This window comes from Salvelinus alpinus, chromosome 22, assembly GCF_045679555.1.
Source record: "Salvelinus alpinus chromosome 22, SLU_Salpinus.1, whole genome shotgun sequence".
In the NCBI taxonomy this organism is placed as follows: domain Eukaryota; kingdom Metazoa; phylum Chordata; class Actinopteri; order Salmoniformes; family Salmonidae; genus Salvelinus; species Salvelinus alpinus.
The window spans coordinates 7,559,844-7,575,036 of NC_092107.1; the positions used below are offsets into that span (position 1 = coordinate 7,559,844).

At 48.1% G+C, this 15,193-nt stretch overlaps 1 protein-coding gene across 4 annotated transcripts in view; it reads left to right on the forward strand.

Annotated features, from left to right (window-relative positions):
- Positions 1-15,193, forward strand: part of LOC139548896 (neurobeachin-like) — a 354,477-nt gene that overhangs the window by 308,621 nt on the left and 30,663 nt on the right. For all 4 annotated transcript variants that reach the window (XM_071358831.1, XM_071358832.1, XM_071358833.1 and 1 more), the window contains 3 exons: positions 4,383-4,523; positions 5,691-5,810; positions 11,789-11,941. In XM_071358831.1, coding sequence (XP_071214932.1) covers positions 4,383-4,523; positions 5,691-5,810; positions 11,789-11,941 — 414 coding nt within the window. The remainder of the gene's footprint in view (positions 1-4,382; positions 4,524-5,690; positions 5,811-11,788; positions 11,942-15,193) is intronic.

A 15,193-nucleotide genomic window follows, 5' to 3' on the forward strand; every position in this document is an offset into this window, starting at 1 on the left:
TGTCAAGTCCTAGGTGATGGAGATCGGCTACACCACCTTCCCCTGAAACACACACACACTGGTCCCTCGTTGTGACCATTTTCCCAAGCGTCTCTGTGCAGTCAGACCTTTGATTATTTTGTGCAACCAGGGTCACAATAATATGCCCCCTCTCTGATTGTCCGAGTGTGACCCCCTTCCCATGGGTTACTGCAGCTTCCCATGGGTTACTGCAGCTAGTGTTGCCAGCACTGCCACTACCTGGGTGGGGATACCCCACCGGGAGCCACAACGGCTACCTACAAGGTCGTAAAGGTTCTCATTAGCAGCTTTGAGAATGTCCTTGTATATTATGCTCTTCCATCAGGGGGCTCTGGCTTTGTAGGACCAACCCTGCCAGGCAGGCTCAGAATCTTGAAGGGACTGTGCTGCTCTAGTAGGTCTCTATCCACATTCCTCTTTCTGTTTTGGCTGCAAATAGGCAACTTACAGTATGCCCATAAAACAGATAAGGACTTTAGTGTATGGGTCGCTTAGGTGGGTGTCTAGGGTATAGGCTTGGGGATCGTTCCATCACGATAGGACAATAAATAAATAAATAATGTATAATTTATTTTAAAATGTATCCCTCATCCGCACAAAATTGAAAGCTCTCTCTCGCAACCCCTGCTCACAGACACACATTGGTTCTGGGATATGCAACCATTTCCTTTCTCACTCACTTAACACCACACTTTTCCAAACACAAAAAACACACACCGCCCCTTTCATCACAATACATCCACACATACCCATGTACTGTGCCTTCTATGTCTTCTGTTTGCTGTGTTTTGTATCTCCACCATGTTGATTGAGTACTTTTGTGTTCCAATTCGTTATATTTTAAGTATTATTTTACTAGTTATCCTTTCTTCTAATGCCGTCTTATCCCTTTATAAAATACAATAAATCGAAATTTAAATAATTATTTTAAAACATTCCCTATCTTGAATGGTATAGTGTAGTTGTAGTTCATTTAACAATTGTTTAATTTTATTGCTTTTCTATCTATTTTTTACAATTATTATTACATTCCCTACCATGGCTACTATTTGGCGTTCCATTATTCGACTCCGCTATGAGAACTTTGTAATTTTTAGAATAGCCATGGAGTGAGCAATCTGTGTCTCGGAACATTTGGTTGTCAATATACAGTTTATCGACTATGAGAGCTACACACTTCCCTTTTAATCTATTCTCCTTGAAGATTGGGTACAGAACAGGTTAGCTATGAGACCATGTTAGCTGTGAGACCATGTTAGCTGTGAGACCATGTTAGCTGTGAGACCGTGTTAGCTATGAGACCATGTTAGCTATGAGACCATGTTAGCTGTGACACCGTGTTAGCTGTGAGACCATGTTAGCTGTGAGACCATGTTAGCTATGAGACCATGTTAGCTGTGACACCGTGTTAGCTGTGAGACCATGTTAGCTGTGAGACCATGTTAGCTATGAGACCATGTTAGCTGTGAGACCGTGTTAGCTATGAGACCATGTTAGCTATGAGACCATGTTAGCTGTGACACCGTGTTAGCTGTGAGACCATGTTAGCTGTGAGACCATGTTAGCTATGAGACCATGTTAGCTGTGAGACCATATTAGCTGTGAGACCATATTAGCTGTGAAACCATGTTAGCTATGACCTCCCAAATGGCACAGCAGTCTAAGGCACTGCATCGCAGTGCTGGAGGCGTCACTACAGACCCGGGTTCGATCCCAGGCTGTATCACAACTGGCTGTGATCGGGAGTCCCATAGGGTGGTGCACAATTGGCCCAGCGTCGTCCGGATTAGGGGAGGTTTTGGCCAGGGGGTCTTTACTTAGCTCATCGCACTATAGTGACTCCTGGTGGCTGGCCCGGGTGGGTGCAGTCATCAGTTGAACAGTGTTTCCTTCGAAACATTGGTGCGGCTGGCTTCCGGGTTAAGCGGGCGGGTGTTAAGAAGCGCGGTTTGGCGGGTAATGTTTTGGAGGATGCATGACTCAACCTTCATCTCCCGAGCCTTCATCTCCCGAGCCCGTTGGGGAGTTGCAGCGATGAGACAAGATTGAAATTGGGGAGAAAAAGGGGGTAAAATACAATTAAAAAATGTTTTTTAAATAATAATAAAGCTGTGAAGCCACGTTAGCTATGAGACCACGTGAGCTATGAGACCACGTGAGCTGTGAGACCACGTGAGCTGTGAGACCACGTGAGCTGTGAGACCACGTGAGCTGTGAGACCACGTGAGCTGTGAGACCACGTGAGCTGTGAGACCACGTGAGCTGTGAGACCACGTTAGCAATTAGACCACATTAGCATTGAGTCCACGTTAGCTGTGAGGCCATGTTAGCTGTGAAGCCATGTTAGCTGTGAGACCATGTTAGCTGTGAGACCATGTTAGCTGTGAGACCATGTTAGCATTGAGACCATGTTAGCATTGAGACCATGTTAGCATTGAGACCATGTTAGCATTGAGACCATGTTAGCTATGAAACCATGTTAGCTGTGAAACCATGTTAGCTGTGAAGCCATGTTAGCTCTGAAGCCATGTTAGCTGTGAGACCATGTTAGCTGTGAGACCATGTTAGCTGTGAAGCCATGTTACCTGTTAGACCGTGTTAGCTGTGGGACCGTGTTAGCTGTGAGACCATGTTAGCTATGAGACCATGTTAGCTGTGAGACCATGTTAGCTGTGAGACCACATTAGCTGTGAGACCATGTTAACATTGAGACCATGTTAGCATTGAGACCATGTTAGCTATGAAGCCATGTTAGCTCTGAAGACATGTTAGCTGTGAGACCGTGTTAGCTGTGAGACCGTGTTAGCTGTGAAGCCGTGTTAGCTGTGAAGCCGTGTTAGCTGTGAAGCCGTGTTAGCTGTGAAGCCGTGTTAGCTGTGAGACCGTGTTAGCTGTGAGACCGTGTTAGCTGTGAGACTGTGTTAGCTGTGGGACATGTTAGCTGGTTGTCAGAACCGGGTTGAAACCCAGTCTGTCCTATTATCTGTCTGAGCTGTCCAGCTGCAACTATGATTGGGCTAAGATGACTGAGACCAGCCTGGTTCCTCCTGGATGTTTACCAGCATGTCTGACTTCCTGTAGCCCACAGCCCAATCACAGCTGGCCCCAGACGTCACATGACAGCCTATTATCACCCTGTAAATCTCAGCAGATCTCAATAAACTTCTCTTTCATTCTCTCTCATCGTGCTAACATCGATGTGGACGGTCATTACGTTGGAGAGGAAAGAAAGGAACGTAGAAGGAAACCAGACGTGACCAGTTGGTTTGGAGTGAGAGAGTTGAGCGCTAGTCATTCCTACTAATGCCATGTGTTCTGTGCCACATAGAGGGATCTATGGGCTGTTGGGACATAATGAAGATGATGAGAAAGTCTGGCTGCATCTCATATGGAAGCCTATGCACTATATGTCCAGGGCCTTCTGGTCAAAACTAGTGCACTATATAGGGAATTTAATGTCATTTGGAAAGCAGCTTTTTGTGTTGTAACACTCTCATAACTCTAGTCACGGGAATACTGGAGTAACGGCACAGTCAATGATTTGATATTAAAGTTATTTTATTTTTAGTCGTTGGTTTCTCCACTAGCTGCAGCTGGTCTGAATCAAGGGCTTTGTTGGGATAGATTTCCCATGATTCCTGTGGTCAATCCGAGACACGGATACACACCCTCCCCCACTGACCAATAGCACTGAGTGTATTAACATTGACTGCCAATATACCTTCAATGGCTGCCTGTTGGCCAGGGTGATTGAGAAGGCAGAGAAAACCATTTATCCTCCAGGACATGTATTTTAATGGCTAATTAGATTGTCTTAGAAACACATGAGAAAGCAAAGGCTTGGGACCCAGAGTGAGTCTCAGTGTCATAATATTGGCTGGCGTAGGGCGCGTCACAAATGGCATCATATTACCCACATAGTTAGTGGCATCCTATTACCCAAAGGTAGTGTGCTATATTGGGAATGGGTTGCTATTTGTGACCCAGAATGAGTCTTGGCGTAATACAGAGAGTCTGGGACCCAGAGTGTAATATTGACTTGGCTTCTGTTCCTGTGTTATGGTGGAAGTATGAATTATGCTTTCAATGGTCAACATTTGGGTTGTAAAGTCATATATTTCTTGTTTTATCCATTTTCTAGGTACGTAATTACTGTAATGTCAATAGCAGGCCTTACTAAACTCCTGTGGCCTTTTTCTACCATGACAACATGGCGGGCCATATTAAATTGTCTCATTTGGTTCGGGGGCCTTGTGTTTGACAACCCTGATCTAGGAGCTGTCTGTCTGCTAAGTCTTTAAAATCAGTTATATACTGAACATCATATCTTCTGTATGTAGTAACTTCTGTTTCTCCCTCAGCCAATCGGAGCGTTGAACCCGAAGCGTGCAGTGTTCTATGCAGAGCGCTATGAGACCTGGGAAGAGGACCAGACACCCCCATATCACTACAACACCCACTACTCCACCGCTAACTCCACCCTGCTCTGGCTGCTCAGGATAGTACGTACTCTGTACCCCATCCACCCAATACCCTATTCCCTGTACCTAGAAAAGGGGTGGTTGATCAAACAAATATATAGGTTCATTATAATTTCTACACTTTCTATCTGATTTTAGACTTGTGGAGACAGACGTTAGTCACTTTTTATCCAAAATAACATTTTCTAAATGGCAGCTAGTACAGTAAGTTAGATAGATATTGAGTCACACAGTCCACACAGTTGAAAGCATTGATACCACCTAGTGTTTAGTAAATACCAGTGGAATCTAAATTGTGAGATATAGGGTTACCCCTCCTGGGGTTTGTCCATATCTGATATGTTAAGCAGCTCGTTAATTGGAGAAAGCTTGATGGGGAGTTAGTAGCACCCCCTGTCCTCCCTTTGCCTGCCACTCTCCCCCTCCTCTCCCCCTCTACTCCCTACATCCCTCCATCAGAACACTGTCTCCATCTCAGACTGGGAACACCACATACAGTATCAGCAAATTAGCACCGTCGCTCCCGGCTACCAAGAAGCACAGTAATTAATACTCCCTAAGGCATTGTGGGTAATGTACAGTAGGGGAGGACAGACAGACAGACGGACGGACGGACGGACGCTAGTCTGGCACAGGAACATCAGATATATACAGACACAGAAACACATCATTGATAAAGAACTCAGTGGAACTCAACCCAAACAATGGAAATGCCAAAATTATTCTACATTTAGGCTATTGTTTATATGTGTTTTGTGTACTTCTAAATGTTATGCAGCCAAAATCGGACTTTAGTAATTTACATTGTGGGCCTGTGACAATACATGACAATTCATGACGGATTTGACAAATATTCACTTTGTTAGATCAGATTTGTCGAATGTGCACCAATCTGGCATCCTTCTTCGATCCCCCACAGTCTGCGTTCCATTGACCTCTTTACCGCATCTAGGGTTCCAATAAGAGATTCTCATTGCCCTTATCTCTGTCACAACCAGTAGAATTCAGCCATTAGCTCTCCTTAGGGGAGCAGAAACTATTCATTCTGAACATGCAATAGAAAATCTAGTTCACTGACAGTATGGTTTGGTATGGTGGTGTTATCTGTGTTCTGATATTTGTGTGTGTTTGTGTGTGCATGAAACATCCTTTGCTCAACGTAAAATGTATGCATGTTTTTTCTTGCAGGAACCTTTCACCACGTTCTTCCTGAATGCTAACAACAACAAGTTTGACCATCCAGACCGGACCTTCTCAGCCATCACCCGCTCCTGGAGGCACTGCCAGAGAGACACCTCAGACGTCAAGGTGTGTGTCTTTGTGTCGCTGTGTGTGTGTGTCTGTGCGTGTGTGTGTGGGTGCGTGGGTGTGTGTCCATGAAACACCCTCTGCTCAGTGTAAAATACTCTGTATCTACAGTGGGTCTGATGCATTCCCTATTCATCGGTATTCAACCCAGAAGGAAACGTCACAATAAAACATATACCATGAATTATAAATAACACTGTGCTCAAACTCTGAGGAACAGAGACATGGTACACAGTGAATAACTAAAGCACTTACAAATACATACTTGATTTATCGCTTATATAAAAATAAAACATTACTTTAAAAACAAAGGAGTGCTGTACTGTATGTGAACAAAGGCTGAAGACAAAGAAAGAAAGAAAGAAATCCTCTCCTTCCTCAGAGGAGCAGTCAGAGGATGTGTCCCAAATGGCTCCCTATGGGTCCTGGTCCAAAGTAGTGCACTATATAGAGAATGGGGTGCCATTTGGGATGCAGCCAGAGGAACGCTGAACCACCACAGCCACTCTATAACACAGCGGGAACAGCTCTGACCTCAAAGTGTCAGATATTTCTAGAACACCCCACGTCGGGTTAGTGTTGCCCCAGGCAATTAATAAAGCATTAATGACAAAAGCTATTTAAAATGTAGTGTTTTATGTCTGGACAGGGCTTTTCCTGGGCTCGGCTTGTGGTGGAAAGGGAGAGAGCAGCACACCAGATAACATGCCCTGTTAACAAATACATGCTACTTTAAACTACTTGTATGTCTATCTGTCTGTCTGTTGAAACACACAGAACATGGCTGCTGGTCTATCAGCACGAAGGAGAGAGTGACAAGATATTACAACAGCAGCTGTGTTTCATTATTCTGCTAAATTGTTTTACCTACACACTCAGTTCAAACTACACACACTCAGTTCAAACTACACACACTCAGTTCAAACTACACACACTCAGTTCAAACTACACACACTCAGTTCAAACTACACACACTCAGTTCAAACTACACACACTCAGTTCAAACTACACACACTCAGTTCAAACTACACACACTCAGTTCAAACTACACACACTCAGTTCAAACTACACACACTCAGTTCAAACTACACACACTCAGTTCAAACTACACACACTCAGTTCAAACTACACACACTCAGTTCAAACTACACACACTCAGTTCAAACTACACACACTCAGTTCAAACTACACACACTCAGTTCAAACTACACACACTCAGTTCAAACTACACACACTCAGTTCAACCTACACACACTCAGTTCAAACTACACACACTCAGTTCAACCTACACACACTCAGTTCTACCTACACACACTCAGTTCTACCTACATACACTCAGTTCTACCTACATACACTCAGTTCTAGCTACACACTCAGTTCTACCCACACACACTCAGTTCTACCTACGCACTCAGTTCTACCTACACACTCAGTTCTACCCACACACACTCAGTTCTACCTACACACTCAGTTCTACCCACACACACTCAGTTCTACCTACACACTTTCAGTTCTACCCACACACACTCAGTTCTACCTACACACACTCAGTTCTACCTACACACGCTCAGTTCTACCTACACACACTCAGTTCTACCTACACACTCAGTTCTACCTACACACACTCAGTTCTACCTACACACACTCAGTTCTACCTACACACTTTCAGTTCTACCCACACACACTCAGTTCTACCTACACACACTCAGTTCTACCTACACACACTCAGTTCTACCTACACACACTCAGTTCTACCCACACACACTCAGTTCTACCCACACACACTCAGTTCTACCCACACACACTCAGTTCTACCTACACACTCAGTTCTACCCACACACGCTCAGTTCTACCTACATACGCTCAGTTCTACCTACATACGCTCAGTTCTACCTACACACACTCAGTTCTACCTACACACTCAGTTCTACCTACACACACTCAGTTCTACCTACACACTTTCAGTTCTACCCACACACACTCAGTTCTACCCACACACACTCAGTTCTACCTACACACACTCAGTTCTACCTACACACACTCAGTTCTACCTACACACTCAGTTCTACCCACACACACTCAGTTCTACCCACACACACTCAGTTCTACCCACACACACTCAGTTCTACCCACACACACTCAGTTCTACCCACACACACTCAGTTCTACCTACACACTCAGTTCTACCCACACACACTCAGTTCTACCCACACACTTTCAGTTCTACCCACACACACTCAGTTCTACCTACATACGCTCAGTTCTACCTACACACACAGGTATTCAGACCCTTTTCTATGAGACTCGAAATTGATCCTCCTTGAGATGTTTATACAACTTGATTGGAGTCCACCTGTGAGAAATTCAATTGATTGGACATTATTTGGAAAGGCACACACCTGTCTACATAAGATCCCACAGTTGACAGTGCATATCAGAGCAAAAACCAAGCCATGAGGTTGAAGGAATTGTCCGTAGAGCTCCGAGACAGAATTGTGTCGGGAGAACCTTCCAGAAGGACAACCATCTCTGCAGCACTCCACCAATCAGGCCTTTATGGTAGAGTGGCCAGACTGAAGCCACTCCTCAGTAAAAGGCACATGACAGCCAAAAGGCACCTAAAGGACTCCATGAGAAACAAGATTCTCTGCTCTGATGAAACCAAGATTGAACTCTTTGGCCTGAATGCCAAGTGTCACGTCTGGAGGAAACCAGGCTCGATCCCTAAGGTGAAGCATGGTGGTGGCAGCATCATGCTGTGGGGATGTTTTTCAGTGGCAGGGACTGGAAGACTAGTCAGGACAGAGGGAAAGAGATCCTTAATGAAAACCTGCTCAGGACCTCAGACTGGGGCGAAGGATCACCTTCCAACAGGACAGCGACCCTAGCACACAGCCAAGACAGCGCAGGAGTGGCTTCGGGACAATTCTCTGAATGCCCTTGAGTGGCCCAGCCCAGCCAGAGTTCTCCCTACATACACAGAGTTCTACCTACATACACACAGTTTTACGTATGTACACACAGTTACCTACATACACAAAGTGTTACCTACATAATGACAAAGAGTACAGGACCGGGGGGAGTGGGAGGGGGGCCTTAACAGCGTTGAGCTGACCACCTACAAGAGCAAGTCAATGTCGAGAGACCTCGTACCAGCATCCCCCCCTCCACTCATTCCACCCTCCTCCCCTTCACAATACATGTTTTAAGTGTTGCTCATCCGTGTGTGTGTGTGTGTGTGTGTGTGTGTGTGTGTGTGTGTGTGTGTGTGTGTGTGTGTGTGTGTGTGTGTGTGTGTGTGTGTGTGTGTGTGTGTGTGTGTGTGTGTGTGTGTGTGTGTGTGTGTGTGTGTGTGTGTGTGTGTGTGTGTGTGTGTGTGTGAGTGAAAGAGGGTGAGGCAGACTTGTCTGTGAGTAGTCAACAGTCCCAGTAACACTGCCAGTGTGTCACCTGAAGGGACCCAGCAGCATTTAATATAGCTAATGCTATGGAGGCTGTTAGCTGACAGGCTCCATAGATAGCGAACAGGCTCCATAGATAGCTATCTATGGAGGCTGTGTGATTGACTTGTTAAGCCCATTAACAGGCTGTTGCTGTATTAATGGCTGCCAGGGGAGCTGTTAGCTCTAATGGCTTGGTGCTGAGTTATGACAGGGAAGTTTACAAATAGAGAGAGTAAGGAGGGAGACAGAGACAGAGGGAGAGAGAGAGAGAAATAGATAAATAAAGAGAGAGATAGGCGAGGGAGGGGAGAGAGAGGGAGGGGGGATGGGAACAGCCTCCAATGTTGTGGTCAGTCAAAGGGTGAAATGTGACCAACACCAGACTCGTGTTTTATTGGAGTGTTTCCTGTCATGCCAGCTTCTTCACTAAACCCTGCCTGTTACCCTCCTGTAGTTATCCTCCCATAGGCAACAGGCCTGGTCAAACTCCCATAGGCCTGGTAAAAACCAACAGCATCACAGAACACGACAAACACTGCTTTCATAAATCAGTACTCATACTAGCACTGAACCAGCTAGGAGGCCCAGCACATTTTAGACACACACAGACACAGTCGCTGACACACACACACACACACACACACACACACACACACACACACACACACACACACACACACACACACACACACACACACACACACACACACACACACACACACACACACACACACACACACACACACACACACACACACACACACACACTGACCCACACACATGCACACACACCTGACACACACACCTGACACACAACACATACACCTCCTGATACACACAGGCCTAGACAGAGTTTAAATGGTTTTAATGGTTTTCTAATGAGGGCTCTGACAGAGAGAGGAGGGAGACGCCACATTCCTGTTGTGCACATGGTCCAATTTACAATTTACAGAGGCATCTGTCAGAGAGAGAGAAGAGAAGGGGAGGAAAGGGGACTCTGTGATAGGCTGAAGCAGTGGTCACCAACCGGTCGATCGTGATCTTTAAGGCATTCCTAGTCGATCTCCAACGGTAAATCCTTGCACACCTTTTTTCGCTGTTGGCGGTAGGTGTATTTGATTCAGCTGCCCTGCAGGCCGGGTAGGCAAACTGTTCCCATTTCGAACCATTTGATTTGGTCTACCCGGCAGACCTGGAGAGCTAAATCAAGTGTGCCTACTACTGACCAGTCGGGTAGCTCAAATCACTGTGCCTGCAGCTTCCATATTTCATAACTTTTAAAACCATTATCAGAAAACTAAATACTGTCAAGGGATACAGCAAAGAGCTGCTTTTTTAATGAGTGAGTTCATGTTTAAGTTTTTATTCAACACGGCCAACACTGTTTTTATTCAACTTTTTGCAAAATCATAAAACGCGCTTCTCACTACTTCCACTCGCGCTACAATCAGCACTGCAGCTGAAATGAATGAGTAGCCAAGTGTATCGATAGGCCTGTGTTTTCATTATTAGTGGCTCGTCTATTTTAATGTCGAGGAATATTTCACTTTCTCTGGTCATAGGAACAACAACATGAATTTGTGCATGAGGCAGAAATAATGCAGTGCTTTTCGAGTTTCGTCATCAGGTGGAAGATAGTGTCCCCTCTCTCTGCTCAGCCTCCCTCCGCTGAGCCTGACCATCAGTTGCAGGTACCATTAGTTGGGTAAAATAAAAAAGCGAATTATTTAAATGTATGCTCAGCTGTCCGTAAGAACTGATCTATTTTTTTTATCTAGCTCGAGTTTTGAAATATAATATAATCTAAGAAGAAACAATACTGGCAGGCCAAGCATAGCCAATATGCTGTGATATTAGATTAGGTCCTACTGCACAAACCTCATCCCTTGAGAACTGTTTTTATTTGGCACCGAGGATAAAAAAAAATTACGTTTTAAAAATGTATAAGAGTGGTGGATCTCAGCTTGTGTTTTGACTCCGAAAGTGATCTTGACTCAGAAAAGGTTGGTGACCACTGGGCTTAAGGGTGTCTCCTGTGTCAGCTAGTTGTTTATTCTCTCTGGAATCACACCAGGGAGGATCATGGGAGTTTCTTTCTTCCTCTCTGTGCCGAGGTCCTGACCCCATCACCACAGCCCTGCACTGACACACACACACACACACACACACACACACACACACACACACACACACACACACACACACACACACACACACACACACACACACACACACACACACACACACACACACACACACACACACACACACACACACACACACCACTGAAATACCTGTTACAGCACCTCTCAACACCCATGGCCTGCTGTTTATTTGGCTTGTATTAAATTTCCCCTGGAAGTTACACACGTACACAGTCCATTTACTTTCCTTACATCTCCCCGACCCTTGTTGATTCCAGTTCTACTACCTGCCATGTGTAATTAAATGTGTAATAATGTGGTATAACAACATGTGTGTAATGACCTATCAATAACATGTGTATAATAATGTGGTAATGCCTGTTTCCAACAGGAGTTGATTCCAGAATTCTACTACCTGCCAGAGATGTTTGGTAACAGTAATGGTTACCACCTGGGCCAGAGGGAGGACGGCAGCATGGTGTGTGATGTAGAGCTGCCTCCCTGGGCCAACAAGCCTGAGGACTTTGTCAGGATCAACCGGATGGTGAGGAACTTAACACCTCTCCTCCTCTCCTTATCTCTCACCCTCTGCTCTCTTCCTCTACCTAACCCCCTCCTCTCCTCCCACCCTCTGCTCTCTTCCTCTACCTAACCCCCTCCTCTCCTCCCACCCTCTGCTCTCTTCCTCTACCTAACCTGCTCCTCTCCTCCCACCCTCTGCTCTCTTCCTCTACCTAACCTGCTCCTCTCCTCCCACCCTCTGCTCTCTTCCTCTACCTAACCCCCTCCTCTCCTCCCACCCTCTGCTCTCTTCCTCTACCTAACCTGCTCCTCTCCTCCCACCCTCTGCTCTCTTCCTCTACCTAACCCGCTCCTCTCCTCCCACCCTCTGCTCTCTGCTCTCTTTCTCTACCTAACCCCCTCCTCTCCTCCCACCCTCTGCTCTCTTCCTCTACCTAACCTGCTCCTCTCCTCCCACCCTCTGCTCTCTTCCTCTACCTAACCTGCTCCTCTCCTCCCACCCTCTGCTCTCTTCCTCTACCTAACCCGCTCCTCTCCTCCCACCCTCTGCTCTCTTCCTCTACCTAACCTGCTCCTCTCCTCCCACCCTCTGCTCTCTTCCTCTACCTAACCTGCTCCTCTCCTCCCACCCTCTGCTCTCTTCCTCTACCTAACCTGCTCCTCTCCTCCCACCCTCTGCTCTCTTCCTCTACCTAACCTGCTCCTCTCCTCCCACCCTCTGCTCTCTTCCTCTACCTAACCTGCTCCTCTCCTCCCACCCTCTGCTCTCTTCCTCTACCTAACCCCCTCCTCTCCTCCCACCCTCTGCTCTCTTCCTCTACCTAACCTGCTCCTCTCCTCCCACCCTCTGCTCTCTTCCTCTACCTAACCTGCTCCTCTCCTCCCACCCTCTGCTCTCTTCCTCTACCTAACCCGCTCCTCTCCTCCCACCCTCTGCTCTCTTCCTCTACCTAACCTGCTCCTCTCCTCCCACCCTCTGCTCTCTTCCTCTACCTAACCCGCTCCTCTCCTCCCACCCTCTGCTCTCTGCTCTCTTCCTCTACCTAACCCCCTCCTCTCCTCCCACCCTCTGCTCTCTTCCTCTACCTAACCTGCTCCTCTCCTCCCACCCTCTGCTCTCTTCCTCTACCTAACCTGCTCCTCTCCTCCCACCCTCTGCTCTCTTCCTCTACCTAACCTGCTCCTCTCCTCCCACCCTCTGCTCTCTTCCTCTACCTAACCCGCTCCTCTCCTCCCACCCTCTGCTCTCTTCCTCTACCTAACCTGCTCCTCTCCTCCCACCCTCTGCTCTCTTCCTCTACCTAACCCGCTCCTCTCCTCCCACCCTCTGCTCTCTGCTCTCTTCCTCTACCTAACCCCCTCCTCTCCTCCCACCCTCTGCTCTCTTCCTCTACCTAACCTGCTCCTCTCCTCCCACCCTCTGCTCTCTTCCTCTACCTAACCTGCTCCTCTCCTCCCACCCTCTGCTCTCTTCCTCTACCTAACCCGCTCCTCTCCTCCCACCCTCTGCTCTCTTCCTCTACCTAACCTGCTCCTCTCCTCCCACCCTCTGCTCTCTTCCTCTACCTAACCCGCTCCTCTCCTCCCACCCTCTGCTCTCTTCCTCTACCTAACCTGCTCCTCTCCTCCCACCCTCTGCTCTCTGCTCTCTTCCTCTACCTAAGCCCCTCCTCTCCTCCCACCCTCTGCTCTCTTCCTCTACCTAACCTGCTCCTCTCCTCCCACCCTCTGCTCTCTTCCTCTACCTAACCTGCTCCTCTCCTCCCACCCTCTGCTCTCTTCCTCTACCTAACCCGCTCCTCTCCTCCAACCCTCTGCTCTCTGCTCTCTTCCTCTACCTAAGCCCCTCCTCTCCTCCCACCCTCTGCTCTCTTCCTCTACCTAACCTGCTCCTCTCCTCCCACCCTCTGCTCTCTTCCTCTACCTAACCCGCTCCTCTCCTCCCACCCTCTGCTCTCTTCCTCTACCTAACCTTCTCCTCTCCTCCCACCCTCTGCTCTCTTCCTCTACCTAACCCGCTCCTCTCCTCCCACCCTCTGCTCTCTTCCTCTACCTAACCCCCTCCTCTCCTCCCACCCTCTGCTCTCTTCCTCTACCTAACCCGCTCCTCTCCTCCCACCCTCTGCTCTCTGCTCTCTTCCTCTACCTAACCCCCTCCTCTCCTCCCACCCTCTGCTCTCTTCCTCTACCTAACCTGCTCTTCTCCTCCCACCCTCTGCTCTCCTCCTCTACCTAACCTGCTCCTCTCCTCCCACCCTCTGCTCTCTTCCTCTACCTAACCCGCTCCTCTCCTCCCACCTTCTGCTCTCTTCCTCTACCTAACCTGCTCCTCTCCTCCCACCCTCTGCTCTCTTCCTCTACCTAACCTGCTCCTCTCCTCCCACCCTCTGCTCTCTTCCTCTACCTAACCTGCTCCTCTCCTCCCACTCTCTGCTCTCTTCCTCTACCTAACCCGCTCCTCTCCTCCCACCCTCTGCTCTCTTCCTCTACCTAACCTCCTCCTCTCCTCCCACCCTCTGCTCTCTTCCTCTACCTAACCTGCTCCTCTCCTCCCACCCTCTGCTCTCTTCCTCTACCTAACCCCCTCCTCTCCTCCCACCCTCTGCTCTCTTCCTCTACCTAACCTGCTCCTCTACTCCCACCCTCTGCTCTCTTCCTCTACCTAACCTGCTCCTCTCCTCCCACCCTCTGCTCTCTTCCTCTACCTAACCTGCTCCTCTCCTCCCACCCTCTGCTCTCTTCCTCTACCTAACCCGCTCCTCTCCTCCCACCCTCTGCTCTCTTCCTCTACCTAACCTGCTCCTCTCCTCCCACCCTCTGCTCTCTTCCTCTACCTAACCTGCTCCTCTCCTCCCACCCTCTGCTCTCTTCCTCTACCTAACCCGCTCCTCTCCTCCCACCCTCTGCTCTCTTCCTCTACCTAACCCGCTCCTCTACCTAACCTGCTCCTCTCCTCCCACCCTCTGCTCTCTTCCTCTACCTAACCCGCTCCTCTCCTCCCACCCTCTGCTCTCTTCCTCTACCTAACCCGCTCCTCTACCTAACCTGCTCCTCTCCTCCCACCCTCTGCTCTCTTCCTCTACCTAACCCGCTCCTCTCCTCCCACCCTCTGCTCTCTTCCTCTACCTAACCCCCTCCTCTCCTCCCACCCTCTGCTCTCTTCCTCTACCTAACCTGCTCTTCTCCTCCCACCCTCTGCTCTCCTCCTCTACCTAACCTGCTCCTCTCCTCCCACCCTCTGCTCTCTTCCTCTACCTAACCCGCTCCTCTCCTC